This window comes from Trachypithecus francoisi, unplaced genomic scaffold (genome assembly GCF_009764315.1).
Source record: "Trachypithecus francoisi isolate TF-2019V2 unplaced genomic scaffold, Tfra_2.0 Lachesis_group4, whole genome shotgun sequence".
Classification (NCBI taxonomy): domain Eukaryota; kingdom Metazoa; phylum Chordata; class Mammalia; order Primates; family Cercopithecidae; genus Trachypithecus; species Trachypithecus francoisi.
In genome coordinates this window covers 30,279,504-30,301,620 of record NW_022681469.1, presented here as the reverse complement: position 1 = coordinate 30,301,620, position 22,117 = coordinate 30,279,504, and the positions used below count along the sequence as shown (strand labels likewise).

The window sequence follows — 22,117 nt, the reverse complement described above, 5'->3', positions numbered from 1 at the left end:
CATGAGCCACCACACCTGAGAAAAACCTTAAAACAACTAGAAAGAAAAATACCTGTCTGCCTACAAAGATAACAATTATATTTGCAGCTCACTTCTAGCAACAGGATATTGATTATAGGGGAAAAAAAGAATGGAAAACAAAATATTACAGAAAAGACTTATTTTTTCAACCAGGTGTGGTGGCTCATGCCTGTAATCCCAGCACTTTGGGAGGCTGAGGTGGGTGGATCACCTGAAGTCACGAGTTCAAGACCAGCCTGGCCAACATGGTGAAACCCCGTCTCTACTAAAAATATAAAAATTAGCCAGGTGTGGTGGCACCCACCTGTAATCCCAGCTACTTGGGAGGCTGAGACTGAAGAATTGCTTGAACCCAGGAGGCAGAGGTTGCAGTGAGCTGAGATCACGCCACTGCACTCCAATCTGGGTGACAGAGCGAGACTCCTCAAAAAAAAAAAAAAAAAGAAAGAAAGAAAAGAAAAGACTTATTGTTTTTAATTATAGAGAAAACTTTTGTCACTTATTAGCAGCAAAAGATTATAGGGAAAAATATCTTCAAAAGGCTAAGAGAAAATAACTGTCACCTAGAATTTGATGCCTACCAAATTTCCATTAAAAGGGCATGAAATAAAGACATTTTAAGATATTAACTGGGAATGATGACCCCTCAAAGACTTACACTGAAATGCCACGAAGGGTAGATTTTATAAGAGGGAAACTGAAATAAGAAGGAATGGTGAGCAGAGAAATTTATAAATATGTTAGTAGATCTAATCAAGCCTTGAGACAGATGATGATGATAAAGATGGTGGTGGTGATAATGGTGAGGAGGACGCTTCCTGGGGTTAGAAAGAAGGGGAAACTAAAATACTAGATAGAAATATGGGAGATAGTGGGGAAAGAAGAACAGAGTTAACATGTTCTAAGGTCTTTCTATTATTCAGAAAAGTATAGTGATATTGATTCACCGTAGACCTAAGTAAGAATGTTTAGAAATATATAAAGAGGTAATAACTACAAGAGTAGAAATAGAATGTGTAACTTCCAAATAAGTGGTGGCCAGGGGATAAATAAAATAAATAAAGCCACTGTTAGTGGTGTTTAAATTGGTCTAACTACATTATAGAGCAATTAAGCAATGGCTAGTGAAATTTAAGATGCACCTACCTATGACCCAGAAATTTCACTTTTAGGTATCCATCCTAGGAGAACTCATGAAAGTGTCAAGTGCAGCATTGTTTTTAATATGGAAAACTGGAAATAGTCAAAATGTCAATTAGCAGAAAAATTGATAAATTGCAGTGTATTCAAACAATGAAACAGTATTCAGTAGTTAAAATTCATAAACTGGAGCTATATGAAACAACATGGATAAATTAAAAAAAAAGAGTTTGCAGAAGAATGCGTACAATATAACACTATTTAGATAAATTCCTAAAACACACAAGTCGCAATTATGTGTTGTTGGTAGATACATTCGTAAAAGGTAAAACATACATACAGGTAAAACTGGAAAACCATAAATAGAGTGCTACCTCGAATCAAACATGGCAAGATCTGACTGGTTGTAGGATTTCAGTTCTGTGTGCATGGTTACTTGTTACGTTATTCTCTTTACCATACTTTTCTGTATGTTTCAAATACTCATTTTTTTTTTTATTTTTAAGGAAAGGATCTAGGCATTTAGAAATAAGGGTAAAGGGGGATAAATGGCTACATTAGTCCTCAAAGAGGATGATCTCCTGGGATGAGATTAGGAGGGAGGCTGAGCCGTGAGTCCACGGATTACAGGGATTAATTCAGATCATCCCCCTAGGTTGATCACCTTGCTGACATACCCACCACTCCTGGCCCCTCAGAGATGCATTTCTGGACCACAGCCCACCTCCCTCATATCTCTTAAGCTCTTTTCTGCCACCTTTTAACTGCCCCCTCCCTCAACCCGGTACTGGTCTGGCCAGGGTGTGACCAAGTTTGGCTCCTGCAAATAGACTGGTTCAGGTCTCCCTTGAATGTTCTCCCAAATCAAGGGTGAAAGGTGACCTGCATGCCAGAAGCCAGGGAGAGATTAGTCTTAATACTCAGGATCAGAGGTCCCTGAGGAGAGCTTGAACCTTGGATGTCACCGTCGACAATTTCCCTGCTGTGCCTCCCTCCATTCACCAAGAGGTCAGCAGTCAAAGCCAACTGCTAACGTGACCCTGCTGGCGGAGGCAGAACCATGAGGAGCTGCGCTGGGCAGAAAGAACAGCCAGTAAGCTTCCAGAACTAGTCTTTGCCAGTTCCCGGAGCACTGCATCCCTCAAGCCCCCAGTGCAGCTCCTTTCTACCACCCCTGACAAATGCTCTGCTCCCCAAATCTGGACAGCCTTGGTGTCTGCATGCAGTAAACCCTCTGCAGAAGGGGTCTGGGTGGGCTTATTCAACTTTCCCCACAACTGTGTCACCTTGGCTACAGGATCTGGAGTAGAATCCTGTCATCTGGGAAGCAAAGGAAACATCCTTGATCTCTGCTCATTGTCTCTCTGCTGAGATAATGAGAGAGGCAGAGGAAGAAAAAAGGAGCAAGGAGTGGGGGGAGGGAGAGAGACTTATAGACAACATCATCATTAATAGGCAACATTTAACACCACAAATATGAAATCGTGTTAAATGATAAGATAGGGCATTAACTGGGTATCTGGGAGATTGACCTTTTTTTTTTTGAGGCGGAGTCTTGCTCTGTCGCCCGGACTGGAGTGCAGTGGCCAGATCTCAGCTCACTGCAAGCTCCGCCTCCCGGGTTTACGCATTCTCCTGCCTCAGCCTCCCGAGTAGCTGGGACTACAGGCGCCCGCCACCTCGCCCAGCTAGTTTTTGTATTTTTAGTAGAGACGGGGTTTCACTGTGTTAGCCAGGATGGTCTCGAACTCCTGACCTCGTGATCCGCCCGTCTCGGCCTCCCAAAGTGCTGGGATTACAGGCTTGAGCCACCGCGCCCGGCCGAGATCGACCTTTAACTCATTTATCCTGTGTCAGAAACTCGGTCAGATGCTGGAGATACAAAGATAACTGAGATCCCCATAACATTCAAGAAACTGGGCAGAGCCTGGACAACCCAGAGGTCCTGGTGCTGTTACAGACAGACAGATAGGGACGAGCACCACAGAAGCGCCTAGTAGGGCAGGGATGGGTTACCAGTCAGAGAAGGCCACCTGGAGGTGACCCCCAGCTGAAAAGGAGGGGAAGTCCAGGCAAAGAAGGGCTTCCTTCCTGTGGAACAGGAATGGCTTGTGGACGTCGAAGCCTGTGGTATGTCAGAGGCGTTTGAGCCAGAGCAACTCCATCTTGAATAGGAGCTGGGTAAAATGAGGCTGAGACCTACTGGGCTGCATTCCCAGACGTTTAAGGAATTCTAAGTCACAGGATGAGATAGGAGGTTGGCACAAGGCACAGGCCATAAAGACCTTGATGATAAAACAGCTTGCAATAAAGAAGCCAGCCAAAATCCACCAAAACCAAAATGGCAGTGAGAGTGACCTCCGGTCATCCTCACTGCTACACTCCTACCAGTGCCATGACAGTTTACAAATGCCATGGCAACGGCAGGAAGTTACCCTATATTGTCTTAAAGGGGGTGTCATGAATAATCCACCCCTTGTTTAGCATATCATCAAGAAATAACCATAAAAATGGGCAAACAGCAGCCCTTGGGGCTGCTCTGTCTATGGAGTAGTCATTCTTTATTCCTTTACTTTCCTAATAAACTTGCTTTTACCTTATTCTACGGACTTGCCCTGAATTTCTTGCGTGAGATTCAAGAACCCTCTCTTGAGGTCTGGATCCGGACCCCTTTCCTGCAGCGGGGGGAACGCAGACAATACTAGCCCTCGACCTGTGAGTGAATGTGCTAGAGAAGGGATCTGCGTGTGTCCCTGGCTTAGGAATCTCCCAGCCATTTCCTGGATGTGCTGGGGAGCCCCTGTTCCGAACTGTGCCCACTTCTATCCTTGCTGAGACCTGCCGAGATGTGAGAACTGTCTCTTCAAAAGCCGGCACCCAGTGGACATAGCTTGAATAAAAGAATGGTTGAAGATGTGAAATAAGCCCCCTGGGCTTCCAAATCTCCCTTCCACGAGAGTGAACATCAGTCGTGCCCACTTTCGCGGGCTACAGTGGGGGTGTGGCTCACAGCCCACCTGGTGTGGGACCGGAAGGGAAGGCAGGGCGGAAGAGGGGGGGTCTTCGGGCCCTGAGGCTTGGTGGGGCCACCGGAGGGCCCCCCTAAGAGGGTCCCTGGCTCTGGCTCGGTAGGGGGTCGCGGAAAGTGGAAAGGTCAGGGCCCTGCCGTTCGCCCATCCGGGCCTCGACTTCCCTTCTCCGGCCCCCAGGCTGCCGAGGGGCCACCGGGCAGGGCTGAGCAGGGCCTGAGGCCGGAGTCCACGCGGACTGCTTGGTGGGGGCGCCGGCCGGGCGGGGGAGGGAAGGAGGGAGGGGCGCGCGTGTCTGCGCGCTTGGAGGAAACAGTCCCACCTCGTCCTTTGCTGTCCCTATTGCTGAGCATGACCGCCCGGCGCAGAAGGGTCCCTGCGCACAGCAGACCCCGGGGGGACCCGCTGCCAGAACCAGGGGATCTCGCTCCTCCCTCTTGGGAAAGCTTTAAGCCTAGGAGCTCCTGACGCTGTCCGGGCCCCGCGGCTCCCCGCGCTCCCTCGGGGAGAGACTTGGGGCGTATCTGGGGTCGCGCTCACCCTCCCAGGCCGCCCCCTGCACCGGCTCGGAGCTCCCGAGTGCTGGGAAGGCTTCCGGGCGGCGGCGAGCGGCGGGGGGCGGTGTCAGGAGGCCCGGCCAGGCCCCGCCCCCTCTCCCGCCCTCCCTCCTTCCTGCGCACCCGGCTCGGGTCCCCGGGCTCACGGCTGCGGCTTTTGCTCCGGGAGGCGTAAGGCGGCGGCGGGAGCGGTCATGGAGGCGGGCGCCGGAGCCGGCGCGGGAGCCGCGGGCTGGAGCTGCCCAGGACCAGGTCAGAGCCGCCCCTCCCTCACCTCTCCACCGCCCCTCCTTTCTCTCCTCCATCCCTCCTCCCTCCAGACCCCCAGGTGCTCCAGGCCTCCGCGGCTCCCCCTTCTCCGCCCAAAGTCTTCCTCCCTCCATCCTGGCCTCCACCGGGGCCCGGTCTCCATCTTTCCGGCCTGGGGCTGGGGCTTCAGCGCACCGGCCGCATCCTGTCTGGTGGTCCCTCCCCAGCGCGTCTCTCCACTCCAGTCCGACGGTGCTTCCAGCCTTCGGGGCTCCAGACCCCGCACCTCCTGCAGCCCCGGAGATTCCTGAGCGCGGGGCGAGGGTGGGGTGGGCAAGATCCAGCGAGAGAATGAGAGGGGAGGGGAGGGGAGTGGTCGCTGCCCTACCCCTTCCCACACGCCCCCCACTTCTCCCTCCCTCCGTAGGCCACCTCACCCTTTCAGCCTCTTCTTCACTGGCTCCCGCCCTCTTTCAGTCTTGCCCCTCTCCTCCCTGTCCCCCTGGACTAAATACGCACACCCGCTCTTTCTTTCTGTGCAAGCAAGAGGGGCCTGGAACAGGGGGTTCTGAGGAGGCTGGGCAGCAGGGCTGGGGTCTCCGCAGGCAGAGCGTGAGAGGTGGCCGAGAGAGAGAAGTCGCAGAGGCAGGAGAGTGAGTCAGGCACCTCCACTGGGATTACAGATCCCAGAGCCCCGAGGAGCTGGAAGGCATGTCCCCTTCTTTGCACCCCAGCCCGCAGCCAGTCCCCCATCCGCCAGCCCTTCCTGTATCCGTGTTCTCAGGACCCACAGTGACCACTCTAGGCTCCTATGAGGCTTCCGAGGGCTGTGAGAGGAAGAAGGGCCAACGCTGGGGGTCCCTGGAACGACGAGGGATGCAAGCTATGGAGGGTGAGTTTTCCCAAAAGGCTTCTTTCTTTCCCTTCTCCTCCTCCCTTAATTCCCTTCCTCCCTCCCTTTGACCCCCAGGCCTCTGAGCCAGGACACAGCCCTTCCCTCAGTTCATCTTAGCCCCTCTTCCTGCAGCTCAGAGCGCCAGCCCTTCCCAGGGCTCAGGCTTTGACGGAAGTTCAGGGTGCATTCCTTCCGGACCCCAGTCACCCCCCAGCTAACCAGGTTGTGTGTCCCAAGGGAGCTGCCAGAGAAAGAGGCCTTGTTGGACAGAGCTTTGAAGCAGCTTTTCAGCAGGGGGTTTGTCCTCACTGCCTGCCGACCCAGATCCCAAGCTGTCTCTTATTTTCAAAAGCCAGGAACTGGGCATGTGAATTGTCTATCTGGGGCCATCACCATTAACTTTGAATGGAAGCCTGTGGCTTTGGTTCTCTAGGATACCTTACTGCCTGAAAGAGATTGCCTAGGAGGGGGCGCGTGAGGCCATCCTCCCAGCACACGTGTATCCCCACCACACCCATGTGACTTGGCAGTTGCTGCCAACACCAGGCCCCTGGAAGGACGCTGGTCCATTTTCCAGGACTTCCTGTGAAGTGCTGCACGTTGCACATTCAGTATGGGCAAACCTGCTCCCCCTAAGAAGGACAGATGGCACGAGGGGTCCCAGATGAACCTAAGGCTGCTGATATTAGATAAAGTAAGACCAGAGATTCAGAATTTTAAAACAAAGCAAACAATCACCATCCAGACAATATTTTGCTATTTATAGGGACTGCATTGCAGTAAAGGAGCGGGTGCTCACAACCAGAGGCTGGGGGCCAGCACCAAACCCCAGTTTTTTTAATGCATTAAAATGGCAGGCTTTCTTTTATATGCAAGTACAGCCTAAAACTTCCCCTGAAAGCTGCTTTGTGGTCAGTAGAGTAGGAGGGGCCTCATATGGCTCAGCTAGGGGAGAGGAGACTTTGTGACATGCAGCAGGGAAAAGCAAGGTGGACCTTGTAGAAAATTTCTAACAGGTATTTAATAATATACATTTGAAGGGGCACCAGAGTTTGTCCAATGAAACCTCTACAATCAGATATTTTCTTTCTCTACCTGCTGACGGGCAATGCTTTCTTATTAGGGAAAGGCTGATTTTTCACAAGCCACCTGGATAGTTTTTTGTTTGGTTGTTTTTGTTTGTTTGTTTGTTTGTTTGAGACGGAGTCTCACTTTGTCGCCCAGGCTGGAGTGCAGTGGCTCGAACTCGCCTCCCTGCAACCTCTACTTCCCAGGTTCAAGTGATTCTCCTGCCTCAGCCTCCCAAGTAGCTGGGATTATAGGCATGTACTACCACGCCCAGCTAATTTTTTTGTATTTTTAGTAGAGATGGGGTTTCACCATGTTGACCGGGCTGGTTTGGAACTCCTGGCCTCAAGTGATCCACCCACCTCAGCCTCCCAAAGTGCTAGGATTACAGGCATGAGCCAGCATGCCCGGCCAGTTTTGTTTTGTTTTGTTTTTGTTTTTAACTTTTGAGAAATCTCCAAACTGTAACTGTTACCCCATTTGACCGAAAGATCCACTCACTGTCTCCTTTCTTGACTACTTGTCCTGCTACTCAGAGGCCAGCCTAGAAGAAGTAGGTAATCCTGTGCAAGTGTCTCATGGCTGAGTGGGCACCAGCCTGCCCACAGGCAATGGTAGGAGGCTACCACATGCAACATTGGTCCAGGAAGGCCCCGGGAGGTGGAGGGGCTGCCTCTCAACTTGACCCTCACACCTGAGGATTCATCTTGAGTATAGGTCTTGCCCAGGGGCTCCTTGGGGGACACCAGGTGGCACTAGTATATTATCGCTGCCCTGGGATAGTGAGTTTGAGGGCCCTGGAAGGACTGCGGAAAGGAAGTTGGTGCTGACTCCCTGGTGGGATGGCTGTCTCTCCTAGGGGAGGTGTTACTCCCAGCTCTCTATGAAGAGGAAGAAGAAGAGGAAGAGGAGGAAGAAGAGGTGGAAGAAGAAGAAGAACAAGTGCAGAAAGGTGGCAGTGTTGGCTCTCTGTCAGTCAACAAGCACCGGGGACTGAGCCTCACGGAGACAGAGCTGGAGGAGCTGCGGGCTCAGGTGCTGCAGCTGGTGGCAGAACTGGAGGAGACCCGGGAACTGGCAGGGCAGCATGAGGACGACTCCCTGGAGCTACAGGGTGAGTGCCTGGGCCAGGGCCCAGTGTCCGGGCCCAGAGGCTCTGCACTCCCCTGGATCCGAGCTTGACACTGGTGCCCCTCTCCCTGCAGGGCTCCTGGAGGATGAACGGCTAGCCAGTGCCCAGCAGGCAGAGGTGTTCACCAAGCAGATTCAGCAGCTCCAAGGTAATTCCCAGGGCTTGGACCAGAGGGAGGTGGCCATCCAAGTGGTCACCTAAGTACTTTTTTCCTGAGGGTTTGACTGAAGCATAACAGATAAAAATAACCAAATTCAGTAATTTCACCTCATTTTCCTCTACTAGTCTCACGCTTTTTCGCTCCTTGTCTCTCCATCCTCCTCTGTCCACAGTTTTCTTTCTTTATACCTCCACCTGGCTCTTCCGTCCTCCCCTTCCATTTCTTGACCTCCCTGTCACCTCCTGTCTCTGGTGGGCTCTTTCCTCTTGCCCCTTCAGCCTCCTCCTTCATACTGCATCCCTGTCCCTTTGTTCTCCTGGTCAGTGCCAGGGGTGGGTGATCCAAGTTGAATTCCAATCCAGATTCCTTTTTTGGTTCCTCCAAGGACAGCATGGGAAAGCGTGAAGCCAGTGAGACGTGACTGGTGGGGCCTCTCTGCCCTGTTAAGGGAGGCAGATGAGAGCACTTCTCTTGCTGCCTGGGACCTGAGCTTGTGGCCCCCAAATCCCTTTTTGCCAACACCCACGTCCCTTTGTCTCTGGAAAGCAGCAAGGCAGGTGTCCCACATTCCACTGCACCACCAAATAAAGAGGCAGTTTTTGTTACTTCTGTGGCCTTCCGGAAGGTTTAGGGGAGCTGCCCTAGAAAACGGCAGGGACTCTGGGGAGAACTGAGATCAAGCCAAAAGACAAGTATAAATGGAGAAAAAAAAGGAAGGCCAGGAAGCAGGCCTGGACAGTAGCAAGCAGAGGTGTAAGAGGGGGAGGAAAGGAGACAGGGACAGAAAATGTAAGCAAAGGTAGATACAGGAAGGGTGGTCAATGAAGGGGCTTGCAGAGGAGGAAAGTGGCAGGAAACGTGTCACACAGGGAAGAGTGTCGGCATTGGTCTGGGATGACCTAGATTCCTGGGCCCAGCTCTACACACTTAACAAATTGTGTGATCTTGGGCAAGTCACTTATCTTTCTGAGATGTCATTTCTTATCTGTAAAATGGGACTAATTTATTTGTCACCTACTTATGAGGTGCCTTTATACTTGGAGGACCAGCTATAAATGAGACAGACCACATTCCTGCCCTAATGAAGAGTACATTCTAATGGAGAGAGGCAGAAAATAAACAGCACAAGTTCAGGTGGCAATAAATGCTATGGACATGACATAATAATATGATATAGTGAGGAGATGGGATGGGAGTTTATTTTATTTTATTTTGAGACAGAGTCTCACTCTGTTGCCCAGGCTGGAGTGCAATGGCACAATCTCGGCTCACTTCAACCTCCGCCTCCCGGGTTCAAGCGATTCTCGTGCCTCAGCCTCCCGAGTAGCTGAGATTACAGGCATGTGCCACCACACCTGGCTAATTATTGTATTTTTAGTAGAGATGGAGTTTCACCATGTTGGCCAGGCTGGTCTTGAAGGGAGTTTATTTTAGATATGGCAGTTAGGAAAGTCATCTTTGAGAAGTTGACATTTGAGCTAAGACCTGAATAATGAAAAGGATCCAGCCATCCAAGATCTGAGGGAGGAGCGTACCAGGCAGAAGCAACAGCAACTGCAGAGGCCCAGAGGTGAGAATGAGCTTCATTTGTTTGAGCGATAGAACAGAGGCCACTGTGTTTGCAGCAAAGTGCATGTGGAGGACCCTGGTAAGAGAATGTTCTGAGGCAGGCAGAGGCCAGATTACAATGGATCTTATAGGCCAGCCAAGAGGCTTGGCTTTCATGTAAGTGTGGTGGAAAGCCAGGAGAGGGTCTTAGCCAGGACTGGGATGATACGATCTGCTTTACATTTTTAAAAGAGAACTTGGCCGCTAAGTGGAAACACTTAGGATGGAGGGAAGGGACTCAGAATAGTGAGTCCTGTCAGCAAGTTACTGCAATAGTCCAGTCAAGAGATGATGGTCGCTTGAGTTAGGGCTGTAGAAATGGAGATGATTCAGAATATATTTTGAAGGTGAAGCCCTCGGGATATGCTAATGAATTGGATCGGGGGACAACAGAGACATCAAAGATGACTTTGCCTTGAGAAAACTGATGGAAGGTGGTGATGTTTATTGAATTGGGAAAGACTTGGCAAGGGGTAAGTTTTGGGGGTAGGGGAGCCATTTAAGACATGTTTTCTACTGTTGAGTTTGAAGTAACTGTGGACATCCAAGTGAATATATTGAGGCAGTTGGATATATAAAGGCAGAACCAGGGAGAAAACAGGGCCGGAGATGTAAATTTGGAGTCATTAGCATATGATTGGCATTAGACTCCATGGGAAATAATGGTGCAGTCACATGGAGAGACACCAGAAGAGGAGAAAGGGTCCAGTCCCAGAGACACTCCAGTATTTAGAGGTCCAATATAAGAAGACAAATGAACAAAAGAGTAAAGTGAGAGGAACTCCTGGAGCATGTCATGCCCTGGAAGCCAGAGCAGAAAGTGCTTCAAGGAGACAATGATCCACTGTGTCAGGTTGCTAAGTCAAGTGAGATGGTCTTGGATTTGGCAAGAGGGAGGACCCTGAGACATCTCAGTGCATGGAGGCACCAATTGGATTAGGTTTGGAGAGGACATGGGAGATAAAATGGAAAAGGTGAGTACCGGTAACTCCAGTAGTCATTTTGAAGAGAAGCAGAGAAGTAAGGGAAATAGGGCCGAAAGATTATTTCTTTTCTTTTTTCAAAGGTAGGAAATGCTAGATCATATATAATGAAAGAAAAGATCCAGTACAAAAAAAGGCCTTTGCCTGGAGAAGGGACATTCCTCCATTCAAACGGGCGAAAAGTCAGGATTGAAGCACAGATGTAGCAGGAACTACCTGGGAAAATAGGGTTCTACAGCGCTTCCCTCCTCCGTAGGGTGTTTTTTTGTTTTGTTTTGTTTCTTTTGAGATGGAGTCTTGCTCTGTCACCCAGGCTGGAGTGCAGTGGTGAGATCTTGGCTCACTGCAACTTCCGCCTCCTGGGTTCAGGAGGCCTGGCTCCTTTTCTGCCTCCTGGGTTCAGAAGGCCTGGCTAATTTTTCGTATTTTTAGTAGAAATGGGGTTTCACCATCTTGGCCAGGCTGGTCTTCAACTCCTGACCTCGAGATCCGCCCCACCTCGGCTTCCCAACGTACTGGGATTACAGGCGTGAGCCACCGCGCCCGGTCCTCAGTAGAGTGCTTTCTAGGGTGAGATCCCTCACGGCCCTGCGGGAGAGACCGAGGCTGCCCTCGCGCACGCGCGTCACCCGTTTCCGCCTGGACGGGACGCGCGCGGCCTTAGAGGCAGCTGCTGTTCGAAGGCCGTTCCGGCCGGCCGCCACAGCCCCTCCGGGGCCGGGACCGGCCAGCGGCTGGGTGGCCCCCCAGGGACACTGCTCTAGTGGGGGCGGCGAGATGGAGGCCATAACCAGTGAGTGAGAATCCACTTTTCTGCCCGCAGCCCGACTTCTCGGCCCTTGGCCTCTCCCCGACGGTCCCAGCCCCATACTCAACGGGCGCCAGCGCCTCGGAACCCGGGGAACCCTGGCTGGCCTCTTCAACTCCCGGGCGCTCCCGGAGTAGCTCTGCCCCCAGGCCTTGAGTCCTGCCCCGGGGGACTCTAGGTGACTCTGCACCTTCTGTTCCCAGTGGATCTGAGAATTTTTATTTTTATTTTTATTTTGAGACTGAGTTTCGCTCTGTGGCCCAGGCTGCACTGCAATGGTGTGATCTCGGCTCACTGCAACCTCTGCCTCCTGAGATGAAATGATTCTGCTGCCTCAGCCTCGCCAGCAGCTGGGACTACAGATGCCCACCACCACACCCGGCTAATTTTTGTATATTTAGTAGAGACAGGGTGCCGCCATTTTGGCCAGGCTGGTCTCGCCCTCCTGACCTCAAGTGATCCACCCGCTTCAGCCTCCCAAAGTGCTGGGATTAAAGGTGTGAGCCACCGTGTTTGACCGAGAATACCATTTTTTTTAGGGCCAGAAGCATCTAAGGGAGAGTTGAACCCTAACATCAAAAGCATATTAGGGAAGTGGAGGTTAGTCTGTTTCTCCAGAAAGCCCACCCCAGACTCTAAGGCCTTTATCCTAATGGCCAGTTTCCTTGTGTGTCTCCCTAGCTAGACCGACTTCACTGTGCTGCTCAGTAGTAGGGGTAGAGCTGACTCTTCTTCCAATAGGAAGTCAGAGAATCTAACTGGAGATTCTTGGCCTTGGCATGCAGTTAAGGATCAGTTAATAGTTGTTGAATAAATCAAGGAGACGGAACAGCTAGGATCATTCTAAAACTGGAAAGATTGGCAAAAGACGTGCGCATAGTTCCACATGTGAGCTCAGGGGAGCAGGGTAGATCTTCCCCTGAGAAGCCCTCACCAGTCAGCATCTATGTATGAAGCATGTCCAAATTTGTCTTCTTTGAAAGTCTAGATTCTATTCTAATTTTTAAAAAATACCCAGACAGGGCCAGGTGTGGTGGCTCATGCCTATAATCTCAGCACTTTGGTAAGCCAAGATGGGAGGATTACCTGAGCCCAAGAATTTGAGACCAGCCTGGGCAGCAGAAAGAGACCCCCATCTCTACATTAAAAAAAAAAAAAAAATTACCAGGGCAGGGTAGCCCATGCCTGTAGTCTCAGATATTAGAGGTGCTGAGGAGGGAGGGTTGCTTAAGCCAAGGAGGTCAAGGCTGTAGTGAGCCATGATCATGCCACTCCACTCCAGCCTGGGCAACAGAACAAGATTGTGTCTCAAAAACAAAAAGGAAAACCCCCCAAATATTTAGTTCTGTACTAGGAGATACTTAGTAAAAGTTTGTTGAATAGATGAACCCTTGCCTTATTTATGCATGAATACATCAAATATCTAGTGAGCTTCGTTTTCAGGCACAATACTAGATCCTAGAGCTGTAATGGTGAGCAAAACCGATATGCTCTCTGCCTTGATAAAGCTTATAACCAGGTGAAGGGGAGACTAAGTACACACACACACACACACCACACACACACACACACACACACACACAGAGCAAAGTACAAGGTTTTATGAGACCATTTAATAGAGGACTTCTCTTAGTTTTTTTTGGAGGTACAAGCTAGAAAAGTTGACGTCTGAATGGTGAGTAGAATGAGCAGAAGTTGGGGGAAGGGGGTGGGAGAATGTGCCTTGCAAAGGATTTATGGGAAAATCCTGACCCTCCCAACCCAATCCTCATTAATTCCCTAATCCTGGCCCTCAAATCCTAAATTCACTGTTGTTTTCAGTGCCTTTTACTCTCTCCACTTTTTGGTTCTGATCCCAGATGGGTGCATGTGTCTAGAAACTGAGATGCTCCATAGATACAGAGAACTCTTGACCCATTATTTTGTAAATTAAAAAATAGAAAATATAGGCTTGTTCTGAAAATCCAAACAGCACAGATACATATGATATGTAAAGTAAAAACCTCATCACATGTTATCCCATACCTCAGAAACAACTACTCATTATGGTTTGGGCATAGATCTTTCCAGGCCTTTTTCTATATGTTTGTCCATTTGTGTGTTATATACTATACATAAAATATTTTTTGCAAAAGATAGATCATAGCATATATTTTACAGCTCTTTTCTTCAGTTAATATGGAAACTTCTTTGTTTTCTCCATAGATCTGATACTTTATTTTAAATGACTGCACGATATTCTATTTAACTATCATCAGTTTATTTATTTTTTATTATTATTATTTTTTGAGACCGAGTCTCACTTTGTTGCCCAGGCTGGAGTGCAGTGGTGCGATCTCGGCTCACAGCAACCTCTATCTCCCGGGCTCAAATAATTCTCCTGTCTCAGCCTCCCAAGTGGCTAGGATTACAGGGGCATGCCACCACGCCTGCGTTTTTAATTTAATTTAATTTTTTTTTTTTTTTTTTAGTAAAGACTGGGTTTCACCATGTTGGCCAGGCTGGTCTTGAACTCCTGACCTCAAGTGATCCACCTGCCTTGGCCTCCCCAAGTGCTGGGATTATAAGCATGAGCCACTGCGCCCAGCCTAACTATCATCAGTTTAAACAATCCCTTATCGACTGACACTTAGATTATTATCCCGTGTTTGGTTATTATGCAGTGAATTTATATGTGAATTTGAGTTGCGAACTCTAAATGCACGTTGTTTTAGGTCCAGTACTTACCACAGGTAGGTCATGGGAACTTTGAGGCTCTGTAATTTCTGAGCTCTCAGGATGAATAGGTGAAAATAGTCTGTATACATTTTTTGAGTCAGGGAATTTCTAGAAAGATTTAGGGCATCAAGAAAATACTATAAATGAAGTCAGGTCTGTAACAATCAGGTGATTCCTTAGAAGCATGTAATACTTCTTGTTTACAGTAGACTAAGTGATTGCTTTCGGTGCCAGGCCTCAAAATCTACTTTTCTATTGGACCTTACTACATAGAGTCACTTTCTTTTCCCTTCTTAGGTACTCCTTTTATTCCATCCAGCATGATGCTATACTTCTCTGATGGGGTAGAGGCGAGGTTTTCAGGACTTTGCAGACAAGAAATAAGTCTCCCTTTAATTTTGTGCCTCTAGAACATGGTAGATTAGTTCACCCGCCCTCTTGATCATCTCAACCTTTGGACTTTGCAGGTGAGCTGCGTTCTCTGCGTGAGGAGATTTCCCTGTTAGAGCATGAGAAAGAGAGCGAACTTAAGGAAATAGAACGGGAATTGCATTTGGCCCAGGCTGAGATCCAGAGTCTGCGGCAAGCAGCGGAGGATTCTGCAACTGAACATGAGAGTGACATAGCGTCCCTGCAGGAGGATCTCTGCCGGATGCAGAATGAACTTGAAGACATGGAACGCATTCGGGGAGATTACGAGATGGAGATTGCCTCCCTCCGTGCAGAAATGGAAATGAAGAGCTCTGAACCATCCAGTAGTTTAGGTCTCTCAGATTACTCTGGGTTGCAAGGTATGAGAGCCGTCAAGTGGGTCAGTAAAGTCAAGCAGAGGAAAGGAGATAATATATAGGAAAATGGTAGAAGGTGGTGTTAGATCATGAATTGGGAATCTCTAGAAAAAACCTCCAGGTCAAATTCAGGACTGTAGGGGGCCAGGCATGATGGCTGATGCCTATAATCCCAGAACTTTGGGAGGCCAAGATGGGAGGACCATTCGAGGCCAGGCGTTCATGACCAGCCTGGGCAACCAAGTGAGACCCTATCTCTTTCTAAAAGAAAATTTTAAATAAAAATTTTTAAAAAGACAGTAAGGGGGAAAAACCTAACCAGATATTACATAATCAGTCCATGGTGGTGTAAGAAATAGCACCATGGAGAGGTACCCTGGGAATTCTTCTTCAGAGAGTCATTGGGTCTTTGTTGATTTGACTATGGGAAAACCCTTCCTGGGAAAATTCCCAGCTCTAAGATGGGCAAAGAGGGACCTGTCACCTTAGGAAACTCTTCCTGCTGCCCAGGCATCATGGTGCTTTGCCTGGACTGCTTTATGGGGGACCTCTGGCCCTTCTTCCAGGTGCAGGGATGCTAATTCTTAGGTTCCATTAGCTCTCCCCAAAATAGAAGCTTTAGGGGGCAACAAATGAGAGCACAAGACAGCTAGAGAAGAAAAGTTATTCCAAGTAATACATGAGTTACCCAAAAGCCTAGAGCCCTGCTTTCAGACAGTGAGTCTCCCAGCTAGTTGCTAGGATTCATGACATCAGAGAGTTTGCCTTTATTCTGCGGCTAGATTTATGATCTGAATATAATGGAAGTCCTATATTTGGCCAGGTCAAGCAGAGGCAATCAACAAGGAATCAAAGAACTGCAAGTTTTTCCAGCTGTATCAAGCCTCTCAGAAGAGCCTTTAGATTAAATGGTGCTGGGAGAGGAAGGTTGGCACAGTGGGAAGGCTTGGGCTGGAGTCAAACAGACCTGAGTTCAGTATCTCAGCTCCACTAATTAACAGGAGGAACATAGGAGGTCTGGTTACGGTCTTTCTCTGAGCCTGTTTCTATATCCGGGATATTAAATCAAAATTGGTTAATAAAACCTTATAGCTAGATGGGATCCTGAAACAGGAAAAGGACCTTAGGGAAAATGTAGAGAAATCCAAGTAAACTATGGAGTTTAGTTAATAGTAATGTATCAATATTCGATTCCTTAGTCATGACAGGTATACCATGGTAATGTAAGATGTTAACAATTAGGGAAATTGGATGAGAACCCTCCCAGGAAACTCCGTACTATCTTTGCAACTTTTTTGTAAATCTAAAACTATTCTAAAATTCAAAGTTTATTTAAAAAAAAACAAACTTACAGAACTATTTTGGGAATTAAATGAAATGTGAAGCATGTTGAAATCACTTGCACACTTACCAAATCTGAGGCTGAAACTATCAAGTCTAATGCTTAGTGCATGGTTAGTTTTCATTAAAGATTAGTTTCCTCCCATCCTTCTATGGTAATCTGCAGTATTCTAAGGAATTCTGATTGGAATTAAGAGGAAGCATTCGAAGTTACTTTTAGGGTGTTGAATCTTCCAGCAGGTAAGATAGGTCTTGGGTTCTGACTAGAGCAAGTTAGTGTTCTTTAAATATCAGTATACTTAGTGTTCTAAGAGACATAATTCTTTTTTAATTTTTTGCAAGTGGACACAGAGTCTTGCTCTGTTACCCAGGCTGGTCTTGAACTCCTGAGCTCTAATGATCTTCCTACCTTGGCCTTCCAAAATGTTGGGATCACAGGTGTAAACCACTGCACCCGGCCAACATAATTCTTAATCACGAAGAAACAGAACAGATACAGGTGTTTGTACCATCACAGCCTTAAAAGTGGACATGGTGACTCAGTACTCCCAGCACTTTGGGAGGCCAAGGCAGGTGGATCACTTGAGCCCAGGAATTTGAAACCAGCCTGGGCAATATGGTGAAACCCCGTCTTTACAAAAAAATTCAAAAATTAACCGGGCTCGGCGGTGTGTGCCTATAGTCACAGGTACTCGGGAGGCTGAGGTGGGAGGATCACTTGAGTCCAGGGAGGTCAAGGATGCAGTGAGCCTTTACTGTGCCACTGCACTCTGGCCTGGATGACAGAGTAAGACTATCTCAAAACAAAACAAAACCAGAAAGGAAAAAGTATAGGTATAGGTGACTGGTGCTTAGAGACATGTGCTGGGGTATTTCAGCCAGATATCTTCTAATGCTTGAGGTTGATATGTGAGTCTGGTTAAGATGGCCCTTTCTGTCAGCAGATAAAAGGCCATTAGAAAGAATTCCTTTTTTTTTTTTTTTTTTTTTGAGACAGAGTCTCACAACCTTGGCTCACTGCAACCTCTGCCCCTCGGGTTTAAGCAGTTCTCCTACCTCAGCCTCCTGAGTAGCTGGGACTACAGGTGTGCACCACCACACCTGGTTAACTTTTTTATTTTTAGTAGAGACAGGGTTTTGCCATGTTGACCAGGCTGGTCTCGAACTCCTGACTTCAAGGGGTCTGCCCACCTCAGCCTCCCAAAGTGTTGGGATTACAGTCTTGAGCCACTACGCCTGGCAAGAATTCTTTACCACATCCAGACCGATGTATTTGGTGTGGGAATAAAGGACATACAAGGAAACTCAGAATGCCTGAAAGGCAGGTACTGGCAGTCACATCTGACAGTTCACATCTCTCAGCTTTTTGTACTAAGAGCATAATTGGAAGGTAATCATAAACAGTTGAATGGAAACTTTACATACAGTAAACCCCAAACTTAATTAAACCTTCAAAAATTCCTAAAAGTTCAAGAGTCTGCTTCGGTTGAGGCTTTGAAGATGAGCACACAGGGCAGATCTTCAGGGCAGATGAGAAGAAGGACAGCTATCGGGAAGAGGAGAAAGACTCATTGCACTGTGAAATTTCCTGGGCCCTGTCTTCTAAGCCTCTATCTCTCTTTTCTGTCTTTAGAAAAAGAGAAGCTCTTTAGCCTTCTGCTCTCATGTTTCAAAACAGGAAAACTGGGGGCTGGTCATCAGTGCTTTCCTTTCCTCCTGGTCTCATCTCTCTCTGCTTGTCCTCTGCAGAAGAACTGCAGGAGCTGCGGGAACGCTACCATTTCCTGAATGAGGAATACCGGGCCCTGCAGGAGAGCAACAGCAGCCTCACGGGGCAGCTTGCAGATCTGGAGAGTGAGAGGTACAGCTGTCTCTGGAGAGTGAGAGGTCATGGGGTTCCACAGGACTCTGTCTTGCCTTGGGCTTTCCCCTGAAGGCAGATGTCAGGGCAGTGAGCGTTCCTCTGCTCCTGGAGACGCAGTCCTTTCCATGGTTTCCAAAGGATACAGATACCATCTACAAGCAGACATGGGGATCCGACCCAGTTATCTCAAGACTAGAGGGAGTGAGTTCTGAAGTTTACTTCTGCTCTAGGCACTGGGTTCTGGTTTGCTCTGCCCTGAAGTAGATCAGAAGAGATTCGTTTATTGTCCGCATAGACTTGTTTCAGGCTAATGGCAGGCACAATGCTTCCAAATTGGAGTAGGCTTGACTAGGCCTAGCCTGAAAACTAACTGGACTGGCATTCTAAGGGTCTCCCAGAGTCAAACACACCCTTGCAGATTGAGGTGCTGGAGACTTTCCATAGTCTTCTAAGCATGTTTATCTGAGTGGTGAGTCACAATAGAAGGCCCTTTACTATCTTTGGCCTAAAGTGAAGGCATCAGGACCAAGCTTGTATGGCTGGTGTTGCCAGGCAGAACTCCCTTCAAGCATAGCTCTGGGGTTCTGGATTGCAGGACGCAGAGAGCAACAGAGAGATGGCTGGAGTCCCAAACACTAAGTGTGACGTCAGCAGAGTCTCAGACTTCGGAAATGGATTTCTTAGAGCCTGATCCTGAAATGCAGCTGTTACGGCAGCAGCTACAGGATGCCGAAGAGCAGATGCATGGCATGAAGAACAAGGTAGGGCACAGAGGGTGGGGAGGGCAGGCACGTTTCTTGTCTTTCTTTCACCTTCTCCCAGCCTGTGGTAGAAACATCTCCACAGACATGCACTGTGGCGGGAGATAGTATTCTGGGGTCTTGCTTGCCTGATGTAAATCTTCCAGTCAAAGAATGCCATGCTTTCCCCAAGCTTGTTCTTGGAGCACATGTGGTATCTGTAGTAAACAAGCCTCCCTGTTCCATTTCCTGCATAGTGTCAGGAATTGTGTTGTGAGTTGGAAGAGCTACAGCATCATCGCCAGGTCAGTGAGGAGGAGCAGAGGCGGCTGCAGAGGGAGCTCAAGTGTGCTCAGAATGAGGTGCTTCGGTTTCAGACCTCCCACAGTGTCACTCAGGTAAAGACTGCCCAGGGAGTCATCTGGGGTGGGGGCAGAAGGGCCTCATGGAGGGGCTGCTTCAACCAGGGTGGGCACAGTGAGTATGGCTGTGCTCTGCTGACTCTTGCCCTGCAACTGGGCACAGTCCGCTGGAAACCAACTGTAGAAGTCATATAGCACTGCATTCTAGAAATGGTGGTCATTACTGAGTATCTGTCTCACAGAAGAAACCAAACCCTAGACCTGTGGGAGCTCCTCAAGATGTCTGCATCTGAAAAGGAACCCAACTCATCCGTAAAAAGATCTGCTGTTTCTCTAGAGTAACTGTTCTACTCACATCCTCCCTACCACAGAACGAGGAGCTGAAGTCCAGACTCTGTACCCTGCAGAAAAAATATGATACTAGCCAGGATGAGCAGAACGAGCTCTTGAAGATGCAGCTGCAACTTCAGGCTGAGCTCCGGCAGCTCAAAGTCATGAAATCCACACTTGTAGAAAAGCAGAGTGAGAAGGTAACAGCAACCAGAGGTGAGGGGACAACTTAGGTGCTAAGGGCATCCTTCTGAGGTTTTGGGAAAGATGGATCAGAGTAGTGAGTTAAAAATAATTCCAGCAACCACATAGGCAGCACCACAGGTAAAGAACTCCAGCCCTGCTCGAGTACTACATTAGATATGAGGACATTAGGAAGTGAAGGGCAGGGAGAAGCAAATCTTAGACTGTTGGTGTCTTCAAGTGACTCACACAGAAGATTGAGTGGGTTAAGGAGCCCAGAGGCACTGCCCAAAGCCCCCTCTACCATAGGAGTTACTGTGCCGGCTGCAGAAGCTGCAGCTCCAGCACCAGAACGTCACATGCGAGAAGGAAAAGCTGCTGGAACGGCAGCAGCAGCTGCAGGAGGAGCTGCAGTGCCATGAGGCGGAGCTGCAGCACCTCAGGGATACGGTGGCCTCCTTCAAAGAGAGCAATGAGAAGGTAAAAGAAGCTCCTGGTGAGGGAGGATGTAGCCTCATCTCGTGTGAGGGTGAGAGTGCAGAGGAGGAGAGGGAATGGTAGGAGTGTGGAGGAGCTGGCAGTGAGAGGGCCAAAGAGGTGCTTAGGAGAAAGGTAGCCTCGGGGAGTCACAAGGCTCTCATCTTCCTTTGATTTTAAATCAGAAAAGCAGCATATAAAAAGGAAGTCCCATTCCCTCCCTACTGCCCATAAAAGGAAGCCCCAGAAGGTCTGTGTTTCTTTTTAAATTATTTCTATATTTATTTATTTATTTAACTGGAGAGGCTACACTGGGAAGGTCTGTGTTTTAAGCCTGTCAGGGACGGGTCCATCTTGGGTATATATCCCTGGCTGGGATGAAATTGGGGCTGAGAAGGACAAGGGAAGATGGGTCCCCTTAGTCCCTGCCTGGGAGGAGAGAGTTCAGCAGCAGGAGTGCCTGGGGTGATGGCCAGGCCTGCCTCCCCTGCCCAGAACACCGAGACGCACGCTCAGCTTCAGGAGATGAAGCAGCTGTACCAGGCCAGCAAGGACGAGCTGGAATGGCAGAAGCACATGTATGACCAGCTGGAGCAGGACCTCCTGCTCTGCCAGCTGGAGCTGAAAGAGCTCAAGGCCTCCCAGCCCATTCCGGAGGACAAAGGAAAGTGTGCTAATAAGGTAATTGTCGTTCAGAGAGGTGACAGCTCCTGGGCACTTGCTCCAGAGGGAGGAGGTACAGAGGCAAAAGGTGAAGGCACCCAATCGAAGGGCTTGATGGGCTTCCTAGGCAGGAAGCAGAGGCGGGGCCACATGCTGCTAACTTCAGAACAGTTTGCCCTGACCTTGACTTTGAGCCAGAGCCACAGCTCAGTAGGATCAATACCTTTGGATCCCAGTCTGAACCCATGAAGGTTTTACACATGATTCCATGTATGTAAACAATGGAATATCTATACAATGGTGTTAGAACTGTAGTGATAACTAATCATTCGTGGAGAGGAACATATACATGGACCCATTACACAACTATTATTGTTGGAACTAGAGAAAGGGGCCAGTTTTCTGGGTCAGATTGCAAATGCTTTTATAAGGGGGTACAGTCTTGTGCCTAGAGCGCTGACTAGGCAAGAGAAGGACCTAGGCTCTTTCAGGATTTATTCTGTGACTTTGAGGTAGTTAAATTCTTTGTTGTTGTTGTTGTTGTTGTTGTTGTTGTTGAAACAGAGTCTCACTCTGTCGCCCAGGCTGGAGTACAGTGACACGATCTCAGCTCACTGCAGCCTGTGCCTCCTGGTTTCAAGTGATTTTCCTGTCTCAGCCTCCCGAGTAGCTGGGACTACAGGCACATGCCACCGCGCCTGGCTAATTTTTGTATTTTTCGTTGAGGCGGGCTTTCACCATGTTGGTCAGGCTGGTCTCGAACTCCTGACCTCAGGTAATCCACCTGCCTCGGCCTCCCAAGCTTCGATTACAGGCATGAGCTGCCATGCCCTGCCAGTAATTAAATTGTTGAAGGTTGAATTGTGCCCTCTTTAAATGGAAGATAATACTACTCTTATCTTACTTTCTTTTAGTAGTAAATCCTGATAGTGATAAATAAGGCCTTATTCATTTTTTTTCTTTTCCATAGTGTATAAAATGCAAGCCATTATCATTTATCC

At 48.7% G+C, this 22,117-nt stretch overlaps 1 protein-coding gene across 5 annotated transcripts in view; it reads left to right on the top strand.

Annotated features, from left to right (window-relative positions):
- Positions 1-4,852: 4,852 nt before the first annotated feature.
- The window catches only part of CCDC136 (coiled-coil domain containing 136), a 31,189-nt gene continuing 13,924 nt past the window's right edge, over positions 4,853-22,117 (top strand). For 3 of the 5 annotated variants that reach the window (XM_033192820.1, XM_033192819.1, XM_033192822.1), the window contains exons 1-11: positions 4,853-4,999; positions 5,781-5,888; positions 7,819-8,073; positions 8,165-8,239; positions 14,836-15,159; positions 18,247-18,358; positions 18,957-19,122; positions 19,359-19,499; positions 19,835-19,993; positions 20,286-20,456; positions 20,949-21,134. In XM_033192820.1, the coding sequence (XP_033048711.1) occupies positions 4,942-4,999; positions 5,781-5,888; positions 7,819-8,073; positions 8,165-8,239; positions 14,836-15,159; positions 18,247-18,358; positions 18,957-19,122; positions 19,359-19,499; positions 19,835-19,993; positions 20,286-20,456; positions 20,949-21,134 (1,755 nt within the window). In that variant the 5' untranslated portion in view covers positions 4,853-4,941. The remainder of the gene's footprint in view (positions 5,000-5,780; positions 5,889-7,818; positions 8,074-8,164; positions 8,240-14,835; positions 15,160-18,246; positions 18,359-18,956; positions 19,123-19,358; positions 19,500-19,834; positions 19,994-20,285; positions 20,457-20,948; positions 21,135-22,117) is intronic. The other 2 variants (XM_033192818.1, XM_033192821.1) reach the window with 2 other exon arrangements.